The sequence below is a fragment of the Quercus lobata genome, chromosome 3 (genome assembly GCF_001633185.2).
Source record: "Quercus lobata isolate SW786 chromosome 3, ValleyOak3.0 Primary Assembly, whole genome shotgun sequence".
Classification (NCBI taxonomy): Eukaryota; Viridiplantae; Streptophyta; class Magnoliopsida; order Fagales; family Fagaceae; genus Quercus; species Quercus lobata.
The window spans coordinates 57,561,017-57,586,486 of NC_044906.1; the positions used below are offsets into that span (position 1 = coordinate 57,561,017).

The following is a 25,470-nucleotide window of genomic DNA, read 5'->3' on the forward strand; positions in this document are numbered from 1 at the left end:
AATAACATTGCCACAAATCAATTGCCACTTTTTTTTCCCTTCCATTTCGACAATTCCATTGCCATAAATCAATTTCCACATTTTTTTTTCTTTCCATTTTGGTAACAACATTGCCACAAATCAATTGCTATTATTATTTTTCCTCCCATTTCGGCAATTCCATTGCCACAAATTTTTTTCCCTTTCAATTTTTGACCTAAATCATCTTTTTTCCCCCTCATTTTCAGCAACTTCATTGCCTAAGTTACTATTAAATTTCTCCCCAAGTTTTCAGCAACTTGGTTACTACAATTCTTATTTTCTCTCTCCTCACTCCCCTGTAATTTCGGCAACTTGGTTGCTAGAATTGGTTTCCCTTTCGAGCACTCTGCCTAGCACTTCAAACACTTCAAAAAGAATTTCGATAATGAGATTACCGAAATTCAAAATTTTTTTTCTCTCCTCTTATCACATCATTTATCTTTTCTCTCTTATACTTTTGTTAAAATTTCAACAACACTTATCAAAATTTACTCTCTTTTCTCGATTTTCTAAATAACTTTAAATAATACTCATATTACAAATAAACATGATTTTAGGCAACAATTGGCCAAAAAATCTCTAACATCGGGGTCCTTTTATAAAGAAGGAACCTTCTTGAAATATACTTTTCCCATTTTCCCTAGTAAATTGTTTTTTACTTTTGTCATCTTTCTCACTAGCCCACCTCTCATTATTCTTTCTTTCTCGCTGTGAGTGCTCTCTTCTATCTTATCTTATCTTCTTCTTCTTCTTCTTCTTTTTTGATTTTTTCCTCTCTCACACGGCCTGCCTTTTCTTCATCTGGTCAGTTCTTCATTTATTTTTTCGGTGTGTGCTCACTTCATCTTGTTCAGTTGTTCTTCATTTAGTTCTTCTCTTCTTCTTCTTCTTTATTTTATTTATTTATTTATTTCACTTGCTCTGTTGAATCTGTTCATAGCCTCTCTGTACATAGTACATACCGGCCAGATCTTGGCCAGTATTTACTGAAATGTCCGAAACGGTCCAGAATGGGCCGAAATTTAATCCGAGGTGGAATTATCGTTCCAGTTTGGAAACGCTTGGATGACACCGTGTGAAAAAATCCAATTGTTCATATTTTCAATCCTTTAAAAATAATAGAAAATTTACACTTTACTATCTAAATTATACTCCGAATGCGCCTTGTACTCTTAACTTTAGTTTTTCATCCTAATTTAGAATGGTAAAACATAATTATCCCAATAATTTTTACACAACTAGAAACTTTTTTGGCTAAACAAAGACCAAATTATACTAATGGGAACGGGTCAATGGCATATTTTTAGACAGAGACAGACAGTGAAATTTGAAAAACATTAGTGGGTACCATAATATTCTCCTGTCTCTATGCTTCTGGTAATCCTTTTTTGTGTCAAAAAAGTTTATCTCATTCAGCTAAAAAAAAAGTTAATATCTTTTGTGTCTCTCATGGAGCCTCAGTACTCCTTATTTGTTATCTTTGCTAGCCTGGTAATCTCATTGGCATTACTACCAAATCCTACCACAGCCTTATCCAAATGCAGTTTTCCGGCCATATTCAACTTTGGTGACTCAAATTCAGACACCGGTGGTTTGTCAGCGGCATTCGGACAAGCTCCGCCGCCCAATGGAGAAACATTTTTTCACACTCCATCTGGACGGTATTCTGATGGCCGTCTTGTAATTGATTTCATAGGTACTTCCATTTCTATCTCTTTCTTTTTGTGGAAGCACATGTACATATCCATTATGTAGAAAATACATGATAAAAGATTATAATCCGAGGAGAGTGCCCTTTATCCTCTTCCTCCACATTAGACTTGGCACATATCTTAGAAATATCATTTGTTGTACCAAAATAAGCTAAAACCCTTCTTCTTCTGTTTTTTTTCATTCTCTTTAGTCATTGATCCTTGAACTTTACACCCCCCCCCTGAAAGAAACTATGTTTGTGGAAAATGGCAGCTTAAGTATATTAGCTGTCCATGCTTGTATTTATAGAAGTATCAATATACAAGTGATAAATATCACTAAAGAATGTGATAATTACAAGTAAAAGGAAAAGATAAAGATAAACTTTACAATCATGATTACACCTATCTAGCATAATACTAATCTACTGGTATGGACTGCAATCTGGTGTTGGCTACAATCTTAGCCTGATTATCATCTCTAACAAACTTGATTTTATCTTTACTGGTTATGCTAACATCCCCCCTCAAGCTGAAGGGAAGTGTTGAGACCCGAAGCTTGGATTGAAGAAATTCAAATCTATCAGATGTTAAGCCTTTTGTAAAGATGTCTGCAAGCTGTGCATGTGTTGAAATGAATCGAAGTTGAATATCCTTATTAAGCACCTTCTCTCTAATGAAGTGATAATCAACTTCAATATGCTTAGTTCTAGCATGGAACACCGGATTTGCTGCCAAGGACAAGGCACCTAAATTGTCACACCATAAAGTAGGCGCAGCAGAAAGTAATATATGAAGCTCACGAAGAAGCATGCGAATCCAATAAAGTTCTGAAGTTGCAAAGGCCATAGCTCGATACACGGATTCAGTGCTTGACTTGGACACAACAGGTTGCTTTTTGGCACACCAAGAAACAAGACAAGGTCCAACAAAAACAGCATATCCCGTTGTTGATCGATGATCATCGACACTCCCAGCCCAATCTGAATCGCTAAAAGCATGTAGTTGAAGTGAGCCCTTCCCATAGTATAAACCATGATGTAGAGTACCCTTAAGATACCTAAGAACCCTTTTGACTGCTGACCAGTGAGCTGTAGTTGGGGAGTGTAGAAATTGACATAATTGATTTACTGTAAACACGATCTCTAGTCTGGTGAGCACACAATATTGCAAAGATCCCACAATTTGTCGATAGGTTGTAATATCATCAAGAGGGTCTCCATGAAATTGAGACAGTTTTGTGCTTGAAGAGAGAGGTGTGGAGCATGGCTTAGCCCCAGCCATTTTTGCCTTGTGAAGTACATTTGCAATGTACTTAGCTTGGGACAAGTAGACTCCTTGATCATCTCGACTTACTTTGATACCCAAAAAATAATGCAGTGGCCCCAAGTCTTTCATAGCAAAGTCTCTTTTCAAATAGGAGATAAGCTTTACAATCATGATTACACCTATCTAGCATAATACTAATCTACTGGTATGGACTGCAATCTGGTGTTGGCTACAATCTTAGCCTGATTATCATCTCTAACAAACTTGATGTTATCTTTACTGGTTATGCTAACACCCCCCCACCCCCCCCAAAAAAAAAAAAAAAAAGAGAAAATAATATAATTTTATAACTAATTGGTATTCTCATTTTCTTGTTTCTTTTTTGGTTAAGAAATTAAGATGGAAGTCAAAAGTATGCTTAATTTGGAGGACCAAGTGTAGCATGTTAGTTCTAATTGTATGAGAAACACTGTTTGTTGATTTTCAGCGGAAAGCTATGGGTTACCGTATCTCAGTGCTTTTCTGGACTCACTGGGTTCAAACTTTAGCCATGGAGCCAATTTTGCAACTGCTGGAGCAACAATTAGACCTCAGAACACAACAATGGCACAAAGTGGATATAGTCCCATTTCATTAGATGTGCAGTCTGTTCAATTCTCAGATTTTCACAGAAGATCCCAAATATTCAACAAACAAGGTGACTCCCATCCCATGTTAATTATTGTTGTTTCTTTTCTTACATATATCATTTTTGTGCACAATGCCACAAACTTTGATTGTCATATTGGTGTTGAAATTGAAATGGGATTGTTTCAAAATCTGGAACAGGAGGGTTCTTTGAGAAATTGTTACCAAAGAGGGATTATTTTTCTCAAGCTCTGTACACATTTGACATTGGCCAAAATGATCTTACTGCTGGTTACAAACTCAACATGACTACTGAAGAAGTTAAGGCATATGTTCCTGATGTATTGGGCCAGTTCTCAAATGCCATTAAGGTAACACAAATTCACAACAATCACTTCAAAAAAATTTTGGTACACACCTTGATGATTATGTTACATGCAGAAAATATATGGTGAAGGTGGAAGAATATTTTGGGTACACAACACAGGCCCAGTGGGCTGCCTTCCATATGTTATGGACCGCTTTCTTATCACGGCGGGCCAAATAGATAAACATGGCTGTGCCAGTCCATTCAATGATGTGGCCCAATATTTCAACCTCAGATTAAAAGAAGCTGTAGCCCAACTCAGGAAAGATCTTCCAGAGGCAACAATCACCTATGTTGATGTCTACTCAGTGAAGTACACCCTCATTGCCCAAGCCAAAAAACATGGTACTTCCTTGCATCCTTTTTACACTAGTGGATTTGATTTGATTTGATTTAATAAATAAATTCCTGGGCTAATGGATAAAATTATCGTGACTATTGGTAAAATTATGTACGTGGATAATTTTATTAATCTTCACGTAATGAGTTTAAGAAGTTTCTCGTAAACTGTATATGAATTTTTTTTTTTCTTGGTGAATTTGAAGGATTCGAGAACCCTTTTGTGGCATGTTGTGGTCATGGTGGGAAATATAATTACAACCGGTTCTTGAAGTGTGGGGCCAAGAAGACTGTAGATGGCAAAGAGATTGTGATTTCAAATTCGTGCAAAGATCCATCGGTTCGGATTAATTGGGATGGGACCCATTTCACCGAGGCCGCTAACAAATGGATATTCAACCAAATAGCTAATGGCTCATTTTCGGACCCACCCATTTCGTTGGAAATGGCCTGTCATAGAATGGACCGCTAAAACATTCTTTCTCTGTTTTTTATTTTTTATTTTGGGTCAATGAAACCTTTTTCTTAACCTTTTTATTTTGGAAAGACAGGAGGGAACATCCTTTTGATTTGGAATCGTGTAAGGCTAAATTATTGGGCCCACGTGTGTGTTTGGTACCATCTAAGCTAGGTTTTTGGAAACTATACTTTTTTTTTTTTTTTTCTCACTTTCTCAAAATATATGTATGCTCCAACACAAAAATTAAATAAACTGTTCTCAAACGGATACAAGAATATCAGGAATGCATCTCCAAATAAATAATTATTTTCACTTGGAATTTTAGAACTTAAAAAAAATATGATTCGGTGTTTATCCAGTAACTTATTCATTCCTATAGAAGGAGTCCTCCCCCTTCTCACATTAGATGTGAACCTTTGTGTAATCCAATAACTTATTCATCCCTCTAGAAGGAGTCTTCCCCCTCTCACATTAGGTGTGGACCCTTGAGGAGGGAGGACTTCTCTCCTAAGAACAAATAATTTCTTGTGTTGTTCTGGTCTTATAAGTTAGTTCCTTCTTTGCCTTTTCTTTCAAGTAGCCCATTGTGCATTATGTATCTTGCTATCAAATAAGATGACTCATTCAAAGATTGAACAATGGTTCATGAAAACATATAGAATCATTGCTAAGCAAGTACTTACAAGCGTTTATTGATAATAAGAATTCAAAAAGAGTGTTGAAAATTAGTATCCACCAAATATCAAGGGTTAGCACAATTGGTTGAGGATCATGTCTCATGATTATGAGGTCACTAGTTTAAAACTCTCATTCTTTTTGGCTAGAACTCACGTATAAAAAAAAAATAAATAAAATAAATAAAAAGAGAGAGAGAGATAAAATGCAATTTTTTTCACTTAAACATGAGGACAATATTTTAATCCCTCAATTTTAAATTGTTCGATTTTGGTTGTTTAAAATGTAACAATTTAGTCTTTTCATCTATTTTCCTATTTACATGACTTACAATATGTTGAGGCACCCCATATAATATGCAATTAAAATTGAACTAACTATATTTAAGGAGACCTAAGATTTGAATCTATGCTCTCCAAAATTGCCATCGAACTAAGAGGCTCTTGGCTAGTTTAATTTTATTATTATGACAGACTTGCCTAATACAAGTTCCCATTCCGAAATTCCCCCTTGTTCTCTGAGTAGTTTTAGGAACAAATTTTCTAGAGAGAAAGAGAGAGATTTATAACTTATTAACTTTTAAAATTAAATTTTATGAATATATACCTGTAAACAGTAATTAACTAAAATTATGGAGAAACTTGAGTATAATAATAAATCAAAATTAAATTGTAATGAACTCCTATTAAGTTAAATTTTGTGGATTTCCTATATATATAAACAGGATCATATCAACCAATTAAGCATAATTTTTCCCATAAAAAAAATTAAGCATAAATTTTCACAAAAAATTATCAAAATAAGGCTTAATTAAAATAAACCTAATTCAAAGAACGTGCTACTTTTTTTTTTTTTTTTTTGGCTAACAAAGAACGTGCTAGTTGATTGGAATATGAGATTATAAAAGATGTTGCATGGTGCTCATATTGTTATCTTTTATGACCTTATATAGTAGAATAATTACAATTCTATTTAAATGTTTACTCAATTGTTTTTCATATTGATGATTTTACATGGAATTAATTTTGCTTGGTTTGTTTTTTAATCTTACCTCCCCTTCAGGCCTTCACTGGACTCACTTCAAAACAAATTGATCCTACAATTTTATCTAAGAGGTGGCAAGAATCTAATATGAGCAATGAATCCATAAACAAAGGAACAATATATCCATGCATTATATACTAAAAAAGAGAGTTCAAATTTGATAAAGACATGGTGTAAAAGTCTAGTTCTACACCCTCCAATCAAATCCAATCAAATGATGCCACATCAGACTTTTCCAAATATAATAATACACACCAACACAGTTTATCAATCCCATTAAAATCCATATATTCTAATAGCAAAAAATAAAAACAAAATTGGATCTTTAACTGTGAATGCGGGATTTGCCAACACCACCTTATGCGACATGGCGGAGCAAGAAATTTTGTTATTAGAAGACTAGAATATGAGCACGCGCAACTTAGATTAAAAAAGTTACTTTTTTTTTTTTTTTGGGCACAAAAACCATACTAGAGTTAAAATGAAGTGATTTTACTTCATTGACCCTATTCTTAAATTTTTTTTAAGACTTGATAAGGTGTGTGTGGGTACTATGGGATAGTAGAAAATTCAGTCACAAACCTCTTCCTCTAATTAAGGTATGTAATTTGTTAGAGTTATATTTTTATGTAATTGACCCATTCTATGACAAAACGCACTTTACTTATATTTGGGTATATCTAAGTGGATTCAAGAATATCATGATGTACTTTGAAGAAGTTTTTCAAGTGATAGTATTGAAGACATGAAGAATGCATAAAAAAACAAGTGGTTAAAAGCTGAAAATTGGGATCTTGACACCTAGCTCGACAACTTTGATCTATCGAGATTTAATGAACCTTGATACTTGGTTTGATACCTCTTGATCTATAGGAATACGAGATTTCAAAATATAGCCTGCAATGTCTTATTCTAATTGGCTCTTTATTTATGGGTTTGTGTAAACCTAATAGGAATAGGAGAGTCCATTTAAAAGGCTCATTAAGCTCCTATTTAAATAAGGTGGTAGAGAAAGAAAATCCTAACCCTAAAGAGCTTCATAAGACTTTCTTTTGAAATCCTAACCTCCACCTTTTGAACTTATGAGTTCAGAAAACAAAAGAAGTAGATCTTGCTGTCACTCTTGTGCGCCTTTGGGTTTTGTACCAAGCCTAGTACCAACAATTAAAGATCTAATTGGTGTTTTCATGTGAAGTTGCTTCAAATCAACTACAACAATAAAATAAGGTTGTTGTGAAGTTAGTTACTTATTGGAGATTCGTGCAAAACTGTTAGACACGAATTGGAGATCTGTACAAAGGGAAGAAGTCTTCTACATGATCAAGTCCAATTGGGGATTGGAGCAAAAGTTTAATTGTAGGTTAGTATTTTAAGATAGGCCTAGTAGTAATAAGATTCCTGTGGGGCCCGGCCCAAAAATAATGGGCTAGTCTAAATTCAGGCCCGTCCGAGGAGCGTCCTGTCTGAGGAAAAGCCACAGAAAGCATTATTCAGGCCCAACTACGATAAAAGAAACCTGTCCGAGGAGTAACTCCTCCTCGGACAATACGAAGTCCGATCAAAGACCACGCCCCTACCATTACAGTTCATTCTCCCAACATATAAAAAGAATAAAACCCAAAATATCCCATGGAAAGCTGCCACCACCACATTAAATGTGCCACAACCACCCTTTTGGCCGCATTAATGAGGAAAAGACCCCTGAACAGTACTACCTTGGCCACTGCAACTCACAAGAGGGTGATAGGGGTGTTTGATGGGACAGGTGCTCAAGTGGAGGCTTAGATGATCAACAAGTGTAAGGTTCAGATAAGAAAGAGAGAGCTATATAATGTAGTAAAGTCCCTCAAACGAGGGGAGGAAGAAAAATGTATTCTAACTGAAGAAATAGAATCTGCTGTTAAATATTCATCCTTGTGTTTTTGTTCCTGCAACAATATTGTCTATGTATCAGACCGAGCAGGCTCACTAAGGCTAAATTCTTTGACCCATCCTCTACAAAGTATTTGTTATGGGTTGCGTCTTGGGCCAAGGCCTGATAGAGAGGGTTTGGGCCAGGAAAATCGTGCAACCACAATTCCTTATACTTGTAACCACTTGTTCTTGATTACTGGATTTTTGAGAGTGGTGACATGAAATTCATTCAGTGGGTTTTTGCCTTAATTTCCGCTACAGTCTAGATTAAAATTGTAATTTGTTGGTGCCTCCATGATATTGCATGTAATTTGACCTAATTAAACAACTTGGTTAATTGAATTAATAACTAGGATCAATCTATAACCTAACATAATTGAATTCATTAGTTATTCTATTCTGCTGTTATTCTTTCTTAAATTAAGTAATTTGCTTGATTTTTGTTCCTAAGGTTGTCCTTGAAAATGTATACCACTTAGCTAGTCAGCCTACTAATGTGCCAACTCATGTTTGTTGGCCTCATATGTCTCCTGTTGTTTCTTAACTGTTTGTATTTCTTCCTTTTCTGGTATTTAAAAAAAAAAAAAAAAAAAGGTAATTTGCTCGATGGGTTAATGAGAGGTTAAATAATTTACATTTCTTATATAAACAAATCACATAATTCATTAAATAGGAAATATGAATAAAAGTACGTTTAAATGATTTTATCAATTGTCACGTAATAACTAATGGGCTTAAGAAATTTTCCTCCAAACTTTCAAACTAGTTTAATAATAAATTTTTTCCTTAATATGATTTTATTTTTTCTTGGTGAATTTGAAGGATTCGAGAACCCTTTTGTGGCATGTTGTGGTCATGATGGGAAATATAATTTCAACCGGTTAATGAAGTGTGGGCCAAGAAGAATCATATAGATGGCAAAGAGATTGTGATTTCAAATACTTGCAAAGACCCATCGGTTGGATATTCAACCAAATAGTTAATGGTTCATTTTCGGACCCACCCATTTCATTGGAAATGGCCTGTCATGGAATGGACCACTAAGGGCCCGTTTGGTAGAGGAGTTTGAGTAATGTTGTTTGTATTTTTTTGAAATACGTGTGAGTGAAAAAGTATGTGGAAATGTGTGTAATGTTGTTTAAAAACTAAAAACATGTGTTTAAGATGCTCTACCAAATAGGGCCTAAATCACTTGCAAGTTGCAACAACATTCTCTGTGTGTGTGTGTGTGTGTGTTTTTTTTTTTTTTTTGGGTTAAAGAAACTTTTTTCTTAGCCATTTTATTTTGGAAAGAACTTTGCACAAGACAGGAGGGAACATCCTTTTGACATGGCATCGTGTAAGGTTGAATTATTGGGCCCATTTTCGGCGTAGACTAGCATTCAAGCATTCATCCCTGTCCCTCAGTTTTCATTTTTGGCTAAATAAACTTTTGTTTGAATCCATTTGGCCATGCAAAACTTGAATAATTCAGGTTACTTGCATTTGAGAGGCCTCCTATAATGGGACATCTATAGTCTTATTTACCAAATATCTTTCATCTTTTGGATTTTTTTTTTTTTTTTTTTTTTTAAAGGAAAGTTCCAACTTATAGCATTCACTCATAATTATAGTTTTTTATTATCAGATCAAGATACCTATTGGTTTTTGATGTAAGCAGAGATTGAACTCTAGATCATTCAACCATTAGAGAACAATATTGAAAGCTGGATGGTCAAAAAATTATCAACCTTACCATACTTAATGAGATGGACGCATATCACTTTATATTTCAATATATCGATCTTTTTTTTTTTTTTGATTGTAATATATCGATCTTGATAGACAAACAAAACCACACATTTTTTTACAGAATAGAAATCTCTAAAGATATGCAAACTTCTTTTTAAAATTGAAATGGATTTACTACTGCTACGCCTTTTTTGGCAAGAGTTTCTGTTTCACGTAGAATACTATTGTTCATTCGGTGTTAACTTTAGAAATTATTCCTTCATATAGGAGGTGGCAAGATTTTCTGTCAGATGTAGAATATCATTGTTCATTTGGTGTTAATTCTAGAAATTATTCCTTCATATTTGAGGAGTCTTCCCTCCTCTCGCAAAGGGTGTAGGTCTTGTGTGAGAGGAGGGATGAATTCTTCCGTAAGAATGAATAATAATATCTTGTTTTATCATCACATTTTGAGCTAGTCTCTCCTTCGCCTTTTCTTCATATTAAGTCATTCAAAGATTGAATAATTGTACTTGGAAACGTATAAAATCATTGTTGTAAGGACCAGATTTGAAATCTTAACCCTAGGTATGAATGGACTTAGGCCCAAAAAGCCCAAAACAATGAATTTGTAGAGAATGGGTTAGAAAACTGGGCTTTAGTTAACCAAACAACAAGTCAGGTAGATTTGATGACAAAATGAAACACTATAACAATCTAGAACCAAACTTGTAACCTTGCCTAAGAACATTAAATAAGAGCCAGTCGTTTTTTCTTCAGTTTACACTTGTATATTTTCATTCTTTTGTCATCAAACTTACCTGACTTGTTGTTTGGTTAACTAAAGTCTAGTTTTCTAACCCATTCTTTACAAATTCATTGTTTTAGACTTTTTGGGCCTAAGTACATTCATACCTTAGGCTAGAATTTCAAATATGGTCCTTACAATTGTTAAGCGAGTTTGTATAAGAATTTATTGATAATAAGAATTTGAAGAGTGTTGAAATATATAGCATCCACCAAAAGATCAAAGCTGTGCAGTTTAAATCCCATGGGATAGCACATTCAGTTAAGAATCATGTCTTATTTCTCAAGAATATGAGGTCACTAGTTAAAATTTCCCATTTTCTCTTTTTTTTTTTTTTTTTTTTTTTTTTTTTTTTTTTTTTTGGGGGGCTAGAACTCACTTTTTTTTTTAAAGGTAAAATGCAAAATTGAACCGACCCTCTATATATATATATATATATATATATATATATATCAATGAACCAAAATTGAGACGATCCTATATTTTAGGGGACCTTATTTTTGGGATTCAAACCCAAGCTCTCCAAAAACGCCATCAAACTAAAAGGCTCTTGACTAGTTTAATGTTAATTATTATGACTGACTCGCCTAATTTAGGTTACCAATCCAAAATTTCTCCTTGTTCTCTAAAAGCAGTTCTAGGAACAAATTTTCCCTCATAACTCTTGAATGGAGACACTCACAGGCTATAGAGATAGGGGAATGGGGGGACCCCGCCCCAAAAATTGGCCTTGCCCCCCACTACTCATTTTATATTGATCTCCATGTGGTCACTCTATATTGATCTTCAGGATAGGCCCCCCAAACCCCTCATTTTATTTTTATTTTTTATGAATTTTTTTTTTTTTTGATGAAAAACCAACCCCTCATTTTAAATACCCAAAAGCCACATCTCTATCATAAAACCTAATCTATTTGTCTTTTAATTTCCAGTTAACATTACAAGTCACATATAAACATAACATTAAAAACATAATCCCTTTATAATTAATTTGTTGATATATGATTTTCTTTATAAAAAAAATAAAAATAAAATAAAATAAAATAAAGCAATCAAGAAACATGGAAAAGCTTTTTAGTTGTATTGTTATACTTTAAATGTACTTTTAATTGTGTGAATAAATACATATAATTAACTAAGATTACGGAGAAATTTGAGTATAATAATACATTTGAAATTAAATTCTAAGTCTTTCAAAAAAAAAAAAAAAAATTAAATTCTAATGAACTTCTATTAAGTTCAATTTTGTGAATCTTCCAATATAAAAAAAAAATCGTGTCAACCAATTAAACATAATTTTCATAAACAATTTATCAAAATATGGCTTCATTTAAAACCAACCTAATTCAACGAATAATATATTTTTTTTAAGAATCAATTCAAAGAACATACTAGTTGTTTGGAATATGAGATTATAAAAGGTGTTGCATATACTGTTTATACTGTTATCTTTTATGACCTCATATAATAACATAATAATTACAACTCTATTTAAATGTTTAATCTTTAAAATGGTACTACAGTTTCTAAGGGGTGGTAAGAGAATCTAATACGAACAATGAATCAATACATAAAAGGAACAATCCACGCATGATTTGCATAAAACATGCAAACATCAAGTGCTTCAACCAAAAAAACGAACTATTTGTAAATCACGTGAAATGAGTTAATATTCATGAAAAGTCCAATCATGATTCAATGGATTATATATCTAGAACAAAACGACAGAAAAAAACAACGGCTTATCCCATATACATAAATATATCATATGTGTACATGTTCTTATATTTGGTGCTTCGGTCACCTATGTGAGTCTTTGTTAACTATTTTTCTTTTCGTACACAAGAACCCAAAAAAATCAAAAACAAAACACATTATAGAGCAACTCTAAATTCAGAATGGGTAATGGAGATGGAGAATCATTGAACTAGGCAGATAAATGTGATCCCATCTGGCCTGTCCAATCATGTCCATATTATTCAATCCATTCCCAGCTGTAGCCTGTAGCTAAATACCAACTCACTTTGGGCCCTCATGTTTGGTCACTATGCTTCTAACACCAACCTTTTCTCTTTCTTTGCTTCTCTTTGTAGGAGTTCAATCCAAATGACTACCATCCAAAATGCGTGCGATTTTATGAACATGACTGCTCAGCTCCCCCCTTTCAGTTCCTTGGTGATGACAATATGCTTATGATTATCCATATTGATGATTATTCTACTCTCCAAGCATAGAAAAACAAGGAAAACCTGGAAGACCCACATGCATTAACTTCTTCTCCTGAGGCAGTACTGGCTTCATGAGTTGACAAATGTGTTGATGTCAATGCTGTTGTTGTTGATGATGATGATGATGATGGAGATGCAGATGATGAAATTGGCCTAAATAAGAATAGACCATGCCTTGTACCAGAGCTAAAGAACCAGTCATGGACATCCCAATAAACTTCTACTTTAGTTTTGCTTACACTGATGGACTCATTGCCTCTAAACTTCCATTGAAGATGCTCAATATGAACAGCTAGGTTCCCATCTATCTTAATCTCCATTTGTGGATCAAACCCACCTAAGGATTTGTCATTGCTAATAGCATTTTTGTACTCAATAGAGAGTTCATGAATGTTACCTTTCTCTTGAAATTTGGCCCTTGTGGAGAATTTCTTTCTTCCAAACACATGTTCCTTCCTTGTAACCAACATTGGCTCGATGAGAGCCGGCCTACAACCTGTTTTTCGAAAGGCATCTTTCTTTAGATCACCAACAATTAACACCACCTCTTCTTCGCAAACAATGGCAACATAGTAACCTGATTGTGGCTCAATCTTGCCATTGAATATTGCAGCTTTAAGGTCCCAAACCACATAGACTGTCTTACCATCAACCATAAATTTCTTGGAGCCTTGTTTCCTCCAAAAGTACCACGGCTTGAGTTCTACCTTGCACCTATGATGCTCATCCCCATCTAGTCCTTCAACTGAAACAGATAGGCCATGTAGTAACATATTCTTGCACCATGTAATGGTGATCAGACGACACTTACCGGCAATCTTTGTTTGGTACACTGACATAACTAAACTTTGGCCTGACCTGATTACAGTTGCTGGATCATCAGCTGGCCTCTCACCAGATGAAAAGCAAGCAGGAATTCCAATTGAATCATGCATGATACTCTATTAAGGTATAAGAGAATTGATCAAATTTTTGAATATAGAAAAGAGTACAACTTTGGACTAAAACTAAAGGATAAAGCACTTGGCAAGCTGAGAAGGATGAATGAATTGGATCAAGAAGAGAATACAGCTCAATTTCTAAACAGGTAGTTTGAAGTTAGGAGGAGTGAGGATAAGGGTGGAAGGAGCAACACATTTTATATTCAATTATGTGCAAAGCCGTGTAAGCTTTTCTATCAGTGTTCTGTTCCCTTTTTCTGTTTTCCCAACTTTTTCCTTCTCCAAAGTGATTTGGATTCAATGTAGGTTTTATCTCCAAAAATTATCTTTCTCATAAGTGGTAAAAAGCAAAGGAACACCTTTTCATTGGTCTTGAAGTTCATGTGATAAGTGTACCAACCAAAAGTTCATGAGCATGTGGGTGGTTAAAATTTAAAAAGGAGGCTAGTGATGAAAAAGATGTACACATTAGACAGAATTTGGACTTACGATGTGGTTTGTCACAACTATAATTATTTTATGTATTTATGATTTGTATGTTTACATGGGGGTTTCCTTAACTTTTCAGTGGAGCTGTTGTAAAAAAAGTGAATAGGCAAGGAATCTAGGGGGTGAGATGCTTTATAACGTGAGGAATCTGCAGTTTCTGTAGCAGATCTAGTCCAACTCTCAGTATTGCACTTGAGTTCGGGTAATTAGAAAATTTAGAATATAAGTAAACAGTAAAAACACTTTTCTAAAGTTTGAACATAAAAAAACAAAAGAACACGCAGAGAAGAACAAAAGAGCTTCAGAAAGGTGATTAAGTTACAAATATAAACTCACATAGCAAAAAACAAAGTTACAGATCGTGATTGATAACATGACAATCAATTGGAGTAAAAGATAAAGCTGGAGGATTATGGGGCTAAATTTTGTATCCTTGTTCTTAGAATATTGTGGGTGTTGAATCACTCCCTTACCTACATCTTGTACTACCAATGAGTTATTTTCCCATGTAAAGATACAATCATATTCTTCCATAATTTTGAAATGAGTTGATTGGATTTTGCCACATCATCAATAATTTATAAAGATACCAAAATGGTGATCGTCAATCTTTTTTAAAATATTGATGATGTGGTGAAATCTAATCCCCTCATTTCAAAATAAATGGATAGGATTTTAAGAACTCTATAGAATCTTAATGACAATGGAATTTGAAGACTTCTATTGACTAGTCAATAATTGAGTGCTTTGTCTCCAGGATTAGCAGCAAACCAGAATCTCAAACAGTGTATTTGATTTTACATATTTTAAGTTATAGATATACTTGTCAATTCCTATATAGATTAAAAATCAGCATGTACATAAAAAGTGAAGAGGCAAGGGAGAAGAATTATTAAAGAATAGTGGTGGACTGGTGGTCCAGAGTTGCATCAAAGTCAGTTGCATGCAACAGTCACTAGCACAATGCTTGATCTAGAAAGCACAAATAAAAGAAAGAGAAAAAGTTATTTCCTGCTATAATAAGCAGAATAAAATAATCTAACGTTTAGCTAGCCCTATGTGTAGGAATTTAAAAAAATTCAAGAATTAGACATGGAAAATTCAAGAATTAGACATGGACTACACAACTTCAATTATCAGATATATACAGGAGAAAAGAAACTTTTGGAGCATGAGTGAAATCAACAGGTCAAGAGTAATCCATGAACTTCAGCTGTTACATCTGAAGTGGTTCAGATCAATTATCATAACAGTGATATCATCTAAGCTACCCCTACTCACAGCAAGGTTCACAAGCTCCTCACAAGCAGCAACAAGTCCATTTGAGGTAGTTTTACTCATCTTATAGCTAATGCTCTCTTTAGTTGGAGACATGGTTTTCATATTTACTCCCTTGACCAATGATATTCTTCGTGACTTTGATGGAGGACTTTCATTTTCATTAGCAAAATCATCTTTGTTAGCTTTCCTTCTATTTATGGTTTTCTTATAGCTCGGAGACTGACCCATCATCCCTTTAGGTTGCTTAACCAGTGAAATCCTACGTAACTTTGATGATGGACTCACATTCACACAGCCGAAATTGTCATCATCATAATCTTTCTGAAGATCACTTGATGGGCCCAATTGCTTTTCAACAGTACAAAATTGTTTGATTTTATCGACGGTTTCTTGGTTGCCAACCTAGGCAAAAATAGTCAACATCAAAGTTAACAATCAAATAAGAGTTAGGGTATGTCAATATTGCAGCAGCTAAGAAAATGGTATCCAACTCAAAATAAATCCAATGCATAAATACAGGGGAATGGCACATCTTAACACATAAACAATTATTTAAATTTGTTCATTTCCACACCAATGATCTGTGTAACAATTTATTCCAGCACATATCCTTCTATTAAGCAGCAATAAATTTATGCCATCACTGATAACTTAACCCAGCATTTTAGCTAGATGACAAACTTTATGAATGGCATAATGCAAGGTATGCAAAATGAAGTTAACTATTAGATGATAAACCAAACATGAGCATAAAAATTAAGAACACAAAAAGGCAAGGGTATAGGACTCCCAAAAACATTGACTTCTCACCTCTTCCCATAGTCCATCAGAAGCCAAGACAAGGAATTCCATGTCTGGCGTCAGCTTTAAAATCTTTGCATCAGGCTCAGCTAGTACCCAGTCTTTTAGATGAGCATCTCCTATGCTTCTAGAAACACAAAGTATCCCATGAACTCTCCATGCTCCTCGATGAAACTCGACATATCCTCCCTTTAACAGAGTATGAAGAGATACCATCAATAACAATTACTGCTCCACCCTTTAAAACAGCTAAGTTTGACAATACAACAATAAATACCTTATCCTCTATTCTTTTCTGTTCATCCTCTTGTTCTACTCTATGATCTCTTGTAAGAGCTTCTGCAACTCCACCTCTACAAAGAACAGCCCTGCAATCTCCCAAGTTTGAAATAAGAACCTCCTGCCCTTCAATCAAGGCTGTGACACAACAAGCACCGCTGCCTAAACCCTGTATTTTTTCAGAATAAAGAATTTAGCATATCCCCAAAACAAAAGATATAATGATGACTTATCAAAAACCAAAGGAAGCACTAGTTACATATGCACTATACCCCAAAATACTAGTCAAGTTACAATTAAAACTCTTCGTAATAGCTTCTATAGCCTAGATAGACCTAGTAAAAGCTCGATGTGGGACTTAGCACATTCCTGTGGGACTTAGCACATTCCTGTGTGACTTGTACTCATTCAATCCAATATCGATCTAGACAATCTAGGGTATCACACATTTAGTGTTTAGAATAGCCACCAATAGCCAAATCAGCCACATCACTCAGTATTCTATATTATTTGCAATTTAGATTTAGTCCAAACACACACACACACATGATACAAAAACAATAACAGCAGCAGCAACCAAACCTTAGTCCCTTGGGATTGGCTATGCATTCTTAACATATTAATCAAGATTGGCCACATGTATTCCTTTTTGCCCATGCATCGCTAGTAGGGGACACCCCAACACACATATGATGAAGGAGTAGTAAGTGTAATTCTTAGCACACAGCACAAAGAATGGCTGGCATAGATAAAAATTGCAAATTAGAATTTGTGAACCAACCCCAAAAAGTCAAAACTAAGCATAGCCAAGATGACATGTCAATAAAATAACAAAAGTTTGCCTCAGCCAAAAAGTTTAAAACTATAGTCTGCATACCAATATGCATCCCATTCAACCAGTATAAACAGAGAAACAAAACTTCTAAATAAGTTTTGGCAGAAAATTACATATACTCCCTCATTCTCTACAAGCTATGAATAGCAGTAGCTTTTATTTACCAATAGTAACACAAACCCAAGTAGAAAAGATTTGTAACAATGAATAATTTCACGATCATGTAAACAAAGTATCCTGACTTGATGCATGATTTCAAATTCAAAGGCATTCACTAAGTGCTACCATCAAAGAAGCTTTACTAGTTATCAACATAAAATCAAATTCATAGTTGGTTATCAGGAGACATCAAATTGGTTCCTTTGTCATTAAGTGACTATAAGAAACAAAATTATGAATCAAGAAACACAAGCATTTTGGAAACAGTAGAAATCCAAATTGCAATAACCTGCTTCAAGAACTCCTGATCCGTTTTCAGATAACCAGCTTTAACTGCCTCTTCCTTTGACATGGGTTCTTCACAATTCTCCATCATTTGAAGAATGTTAGTATGTAAATTCTCAGCAACAAACTCTGCAGCTTTCTTACCTCCATGTCCATCATATACACCAAAGAACCCCTACACATTAACCAAAAAAACTCAACAATCAGCCATTTCCATTTCAAATATTAACTCACAAAACTGAACAATCAACCACCCCCACTTAAAAAAATAAAAATCAGATTTTCTTATTAAAGCCAAACACCAAAGAATCCCTGCACATTAACCAACAAAAGCAAATAATCAACCACCCCCACTTCAAAAAATCCCATTTTCTTATCAATGCCAAGTATCCAACTTCTCACACCAAAGGACCCCCTACATACTAAACAACAAAACCTAACAATTAGCCAACCCCACTTCAAAAAAATCACATTTTCTTATCAATGCCAAGTACCAAACTTCTCAAACCAAAGAACCCCTACATAATAACCAACAAAACCTGACAATTAGCCAACCCCACTTCAAAAAAAATCCCATTTTCTTATCAATGCCAAGTACCCAACTTCTCACACCAAAGAACCCTACATACTAACCAACAAAACCTAAAAATTAGCCAACCCCACTTCAAAAAATCCCATTTTCTTATCAATGCCAAGTACCCAACTTCTCACACCAAAGAACCCTACATACTAACCAACAAAACCTAACAATTAGCCAACCCCACTTCAAAAAATGACATTTTTCTTATCAATGCCAAGTACCAAACTACAAACTAAGCCTCATTAATTACAAGTTACAACAGCCAATAAATAAATAAATAGAACTCATTTTGAATTAGAAGTACTACTTTGTTTGAGTTGTTGCCATTTATGCAAGGAAGGATCTTGTGGGTGTCTTCCATGAACTTCTTCTTGCCTTTAACGGAGGAAACCCCAACAAAGCCAATCTCAGAGAATACGCAAACGGGGTCTTGTTGGGTCGTGGAGTCTTGGGACGTGAACTTCTCTGTTGGCATTTCTTGCAACACATTTGGGATCTCAATCTTGGGGGGCCTCTTCCGCTTCAGTGAAAAGCAAGAAGAAGAAGAAGAAACAGAGGGCATTGTGTTTGTGTCTTTTACAAGTGAAGAGCCTGAGTCACTCGCCATTGTTACAGAGAGAAAGAGAGAGAGAGAGAGAGAGAGAGGTTGTAACGGCTATAAAGAGAGAGAGAGTAATTTATAATTGTGCGCGTGGAGTGAAGAGAGGGAGTCAGAGTAGGAAAAAATAAAGAATGGAATTTTGGGTTTGGAGCCGTTGGGGATAATTGGTAATTTGGTCAAAAGTTTGAATGTATGCTAGGACATTAGTTGGAGAGAAGGTTTCCCAAATATGGGTTCAATATATAGGTGAAACCAAAAAATTAGGGTCATTCTTTGAACGGATTAATACTAGTATTAGATAAGGTCAGAGATAAGAGTATGACTTAAAACTTTATATTGTAGTTGTGGCTTGTGAGTCGTATGACTCATGACCACTAAATTGGTCCGAAATATATAGGTTGTCTTTAGGGCATTCTTTAGTAGACAATTTTAATATTATTTTTTGGAAAATGTTAACGGATGTCTAAATTGGTATGTATGATTAAATTGGTCAGAAATGTATGACCACTAAATTTTGTATGGTATGTATGACTAAAGTTTTATATTGTAGTTGTGGCTTGTGAGTCTTATGAGTCATGACTCATATTCACTAAATTGGTCAAAAACGTGTGTGTGGATAACGGGTTGCCCTAGGGCATTTTTTTAATAAACAATTTTAAAAAAATTTTAATATCACTTTTTGGGAAATGTTAACTGATGTCTAAGGGCATTGGTTTAGGGAATATTTTTAGAAAATTTTTATGAAAAATGAAAAAAACAACTGACCTTTTATTTTTTTACAGTTTTTTTTTTAATATTTTCCATGAAAATTGTATTAAAATGGTCTATTAACAAATGCTCTAAGAACACCCTAAATTGGACCCAAAATTTTCTTTTCCCATAAAATGTTTCTAAAAATAATTGTTAAACCAATGCTCATGCTCTTAGAGCATTTAGGGTACGTTTGGTATACTGAATGTGAATTACAACAGGAATGGTAATCTTTATTACCAAAAATAAAATGTGTTGTAATGGAATAACTAAACCTATTCATTAATTTGGTTGTGAGTTGTAATATTAGAATAAAACTTATGATCTATTTTAGGAAATATCTCATTCATATAATTATATTTCCTAGAAAATAATATATTTTAAATTTTAGAGTGATGAGTTATTTTTTGATGATTTTTTATTTCCATAATTGTTAGGTGGATATGGAAAGTTTATTTATTTGGAAACATATTAATGTTAGAAATTATTACATCTACTAAGGAATAGCTATTACAACTCTTTTAGAGAGGAATAGCTATTCCTCATTTTAAAGAATAGTTATTCATAAGGAATGACTATTCTCTGTAATAAAAACATAACCAAACTATTGAATAGCTAAACCATAGAAATAACTATTACATTACAGTGCCTATTACAGTCTACCAAACGTGCCCTTATTAACCTCTCTCTCTCTCTCTCTCTCTCTCTCTCTCTCTCTCTCTCTCTCTATATATATATATATATATATCCATTTTCTTCTCACTTTATTTTTCTTAAAATAATTGATTGAATAGCATTTTACTAAATAAATATACCTTTAATGTGTTCAATTTTTCATAGAATTCTACATTCAATGTTTTCAATTTTTCATTGTATCAGTCCAACCAAGCAAGTGCTTATGAAATTAACTTTCATGTGATCTGTTAAGTGCAGCGATTTTCAAAGAGTCATCAAAATGTTCACATGGTTTAATTTAACGTGCACGCATGTGTACAGAGCATGTAGATTTTTTTAGCAGGAAGGAATGACAATGCCGCCTCTAGATCCTAGTCTTGGTGAAGCTCAGGCTGCCTTACAAGCTCTCAAAATGTAAACCTCCATAGCCTTTCTTTTGTGCAGTTTCAAGATGGTAATGGAAGCTTTTCAGCACTTCCTTCCATCCCACCTAGGGGTGTCAATTCGTGTTCGCGGGTCGGGTTCGTGTCGTGTCGAGCCATAAGTACTCTGCTATATGAGTTGACCCGAACCCGACCTGTTTGGTAAACGTGTCAAGAATCCTCAACCCTAACCCGACCCGTTTATTAAACAGGTTGACCCAACCCGACACGTTTAACCTGTTTAATTAATAAGTCATATAAAAGTTAATACAAATAACCTATTTAATAACCTGTTTGATTAATAGGTCATATATGACCTAAATAATCTATTATCAATTTTTATATATCTAAAATTAAAATACAATTACGGCCATAAATATAGTAATAAACATATAATTACAACAACAAAAATTAAGCAATAATAACAAAATTTAATGCCTTTATTATTTAAACGGGTCAAACAGGTCAGACGGGTTCACATGTGTGAACCCGAACACGACCCATTTATTAAACGGGTCAGTCGTGTCAATCCGAATATGACTCGAACCCATTTAGCCTCAACCCATGACTTGTTTATAAACAGGTTAGTCGTGTCGGGTTCACAGGTCGTGTCAGATTTTGCCACCCCTAATCCCACCCTCGTTAAATTCTCTTGCCTGTTGGGATTTTTGTTATGTACCTAGTGACTTAAATTTTTTAGCCCATAATTTAGCTTCTTGAGTTACTTTTTGCACGTGGAATGAGTTTATAAACATCTCTTTTTTTTTTTTTTATTTGGGTTTCCTCACTAGGTTCTAGAAATGTTTGTGGGTCATTCTCTTCTCTTTCTTAGTAATATTATTCTTGTGTATGAAAAAAAAAATGTAGATTTTTAGTAATTACGCACACATAGCGTATACAAATTTGGAGTTACTATATGGCCAAAATGTAAAAAAAACACCCCTAGGATTTGGGACAGTTCCAAAAAACATCCCCTAAGATTTTTTTTTTTTTTTTTTTATATAATTCCTTGAGATTTTCATATCCATTAAATTGACTCATGGAACTAATTTCTGTTAATTCTTATGGATAGAAAAAAAAAATATGTGACCACATTAAGAAAACTCACCAACTTATTCACATCACTGATTACGTGATGGTCAATTGGTCATGTGGTTTTTCCATTTATAAAAGTTAAAGGAAATTTAGTCACAAGGGTCAATTTGGTGAATATGAAAAGTTGGAAATCTCAAAGAATTATAAGGAAGAACATAAACCTCAAGGGGGTGTTTTTGTAACTGTTCCAAACCATAGGAGTTTTTTTTTTTTTGGTTGTTGCATTTAGGCCTGAATATATCTCCCTATTCCAAAATATAATAATCTAATTCCATTAAAAATAGTGGAGTGGACTAAAGGACAATGACATCCCAACACACTGAAAGGCACAATTCTAAAATTAGAGGGTGCTCCACCAACCCGTAATCTCTTTTAAATAAGCATGGATATCGAGATCATCGTCTTCCATCGATGCCAATACATCCTTTATACCATTACACCTTTTATGCCATGACTCTTGTAAATGAAAAAAAAAAAAAAAAAAAAAAAAAAAAAAAAAAAAAGAAATTAATGGTCAGATTTGCTCCTATATAACACCTAGGCCACACCACTCCAAATGTATGAGAAAGAACCCTAGAAAACTCTATTCGTTTTTGTAAGTTGGGCTTTATTGAAGTATGACTTAAGTATCAAGGAAACTTAAGTATCAAGGAAGTTTAGATTGGCACCGCATCAATACTACTTCGACTGAGTGATTTTTTTTTTTTTTTTTTTTTGCAAACCTTCCAAAGCCCTAGTTTGCATGAGTGGTCCATTGAGATGTGTAACGCCATCAATTTTGAATGGTGGGATAGACATTGCAAATTAATCTAAAACTAGGATGTTGCAAATTATATTTTAATTTAGGGATGATACTTACAATGAAGCCACCCCCCCCCCCCAAAAAAAGGTGAAAAGAACAATTAATTCACACATCGACATTGAGATCCACGAAAGCTCTTCATTAGCTCCTTGGCGTGCTACCGGTTTTTATGGGCAACCCGATGTAGCCAAACGATTTATTTCCTGGCAACTGATGGAAGTTCTGAAAAAACAAAATCATTTGCCGTGGGTGGTGTTTGGGGATTTCAACGAAATATCCCAGTCTGATGAAAAGCTCGGAGGACCAGAAAGAGATGCAGGCCAAATGGAGGATTTCAGGGAGTGCTTGAGCAGATGTGGCCTCTTTGATTTGGGGTTTGTGGGGCAGAGATTCACGTGGTGCAATGGAAGGGCGGCGGAGCAGAGAACAAAACTCCAACTGGATAGGATGGTGGCAAGTGAGAGCTGGATCAAACTTTTTCCTAAGGCAAGTGTACATCACTTTTCAATGTCCATTCCTGATCACTACTTGTTAACACTGTTTTTACATCGGAGACAACCCCACAAACCGGTAAGAAAGAGGTTTTTCTTTGAGTCGATGTGGACTAGGGAATCTAGGTGCAGAGAGGTGATTGAGGAAGCATGGGATCCTATGAGAAGGGATCCGGAGTATAAAATCTCGGATAGACTGAAAAGTTGCCAAGAACAACTTCAACGTTGGAATTGGAGGGTCTTCGGGAATGTTAATAACACCTTGAAGATGAAAAGGAACCAACTCCAACAACTTGAAGCCATTGATGGTTTGCTAGACAAAGCCAAGGATATCAAGCATTTGAAAAAGGAAATCAATGAGGTCCTATTAAGAGAGGAAATTATGTAGAAGCAAAGGTCTAGAGCGTTGTGGCTGAAGTGGGGAGACCGAAACATAAAATTTTTTCACGCCACAGCTAGCCAATGGAGAAGAAAAAACCGAATTGAGGGGCTACAAAATCAGAATGGGGAGTGGACAGATGATCAAGAGGGTATTGAGGCCATAATTCTAGAATATTTTGCTAATATCTTCAAGTCGAACTTTCCTTCCAACTTTCCAGAAAGTTTGGGTGCAATATCCCCGAGGGTCACTTCAGACATAAACAATGAGCTATTGGTAGAGTTTAAGGCAGAGGAGGTTTGGAAAGTGTTGAAGCAGATGCACCCAACAAAGGCTTCAGGCCCCGACGGTATGTCACCCTTATTCTTTCATCAGTATTGGGATGTTGTTGGCGCTAACGTTATCAGTTGTGTGTTGGATGTCTTAAATTCCGGTGTGTTGCCTTGTGAGCTTAATGAAACCTATATTTGTCTCATTCCGAAGGTTGCTTCCTCCAAAAAAATCACTGAGTTCAGACCTATAAGTTTATGTAACGTGGTGCATAGTTTTGATACCCGGACCGGACCGTACAGTCCGACCGGAAAAACCTCGAACCACTCATTTTTACGGTTCTTTAAGCTTCAAAAACCGTTCTATAAAAAAAAACAGGGACCCGTGCGAACCGCGGTCAGACCTCACGGTTCTGAGAACCGTGAACGGTTCTCGCGGTTCTCACGATTCCTTTTTTTTTTTCATCAAATACCAGCTGAAATGCACTTTGGACTTTTTTCAGATCTGGAACCAAAAGATTTGTGAGGGAAAAAAAACAAACTGAGAAGAATAAGATGACAAAGTAAGGACTATGCGAAGTTGAAGCAGTAAGCTAGCAACCCAGCACAGATCGCCAGTCATGGCCTTCATCTTCGTCCTCAGCTTCTATTTCTTCTTCTTTCTTCTTTTTCTCCTTCTTCTCTTTCTTCTTTCCGTCTCCACTACTGTGGTTTTTGAGTTTCTCACACTTCTCTCTGTTTTACTTTTTGCTGCAAAGAGAGAGACTAAGAGTGGCTGTGGAGCATAGAAAAAGCAGTTTTGGCTTTGGAGCCTTCAGAGATTGGATCGGACTAAAGGATAAAAGGAAAAAATTGAAGTGTAAATTAGTGGGGTTAGGTGAGATATTTAGTTGGGAGTGTATTTATTAATTAATACTTTTTTTTCTTTGTACTTCCTAGACCTAGATACCCACGTTACTTTACAGCTCATGTTTGCATGCTAATCCTAGAAAACAACATCACTGACACCGGATTTAAACCAAAAAAGAAAAAAACAGAGGGACTAATTATATAAGTACCAAATATATAAATATAATAATAAACCAACTTTATTACAATTTTACTAAGTGTCCTTCTAATATCTATACTATTACAATATTATTATCACGAATTTAACTAATCAACATATAAATAAATAAATAAA

At 34.8% G+C, this 25,470-nt stretch overlaps 2 protein-coding genes across 2 annotated transcripts; one reads left to right on the forward strand and one right to left on the reverse strand.

Annotated features, from left to right (window-relative positions):
• The first annotated feature begins 667 nt into the window (after positions 1-667).
• Positions 668-4,917, forward strand: LOC115982441 (GDSL esterase/lipase At3g26430-like). The gene is made up of 5 exons (XM_031105040.1): positions 668-1,717; positions 3,469-3,678; positions 3,810-3,979; positions 4,050-4,320; positions 4,521-4,917. Exons 1-5 carry the CDS (start codon positions 1,390-1,392, stop codon positions 4,784-4,786), a joined length of 1,245 nt encoding a protein of 414 aa, XP_030960900.1. The 5' UTR covers positions 668-1,389; the 3' UTR covers positions 4,787-4,917.
• Positions 4,918-12,652: 7,735 nt separating this feature from the next.
• LOC115982599 lies at positions 12,653-19,594 on the reverse strand. Its single transcript, XM_031105240.1, has 6 exons — positions 19,111-19,594; positions 18,228-18,398; positions 16,943-17,113; positions 16,675-16,854; positions 15,802-16,266; positions 12,653-14,070 (listed from the first exon to the last, which is right to left on the reverse strand). Exons 1-6 carry the CDS (start codon positions 19,408-19,410, stop codon positions 13,138-13,140), a joined length of 2,220 nt encoding a protein of 739 aa, XP_030961100.1. The 5' UTR covers positions 19,411-19,594; the 3' UTR covers positions 12,653-13,137.
• Between the last annotated feature and the right edge of the window lie 5,876 nt (positions 19,595-25,470).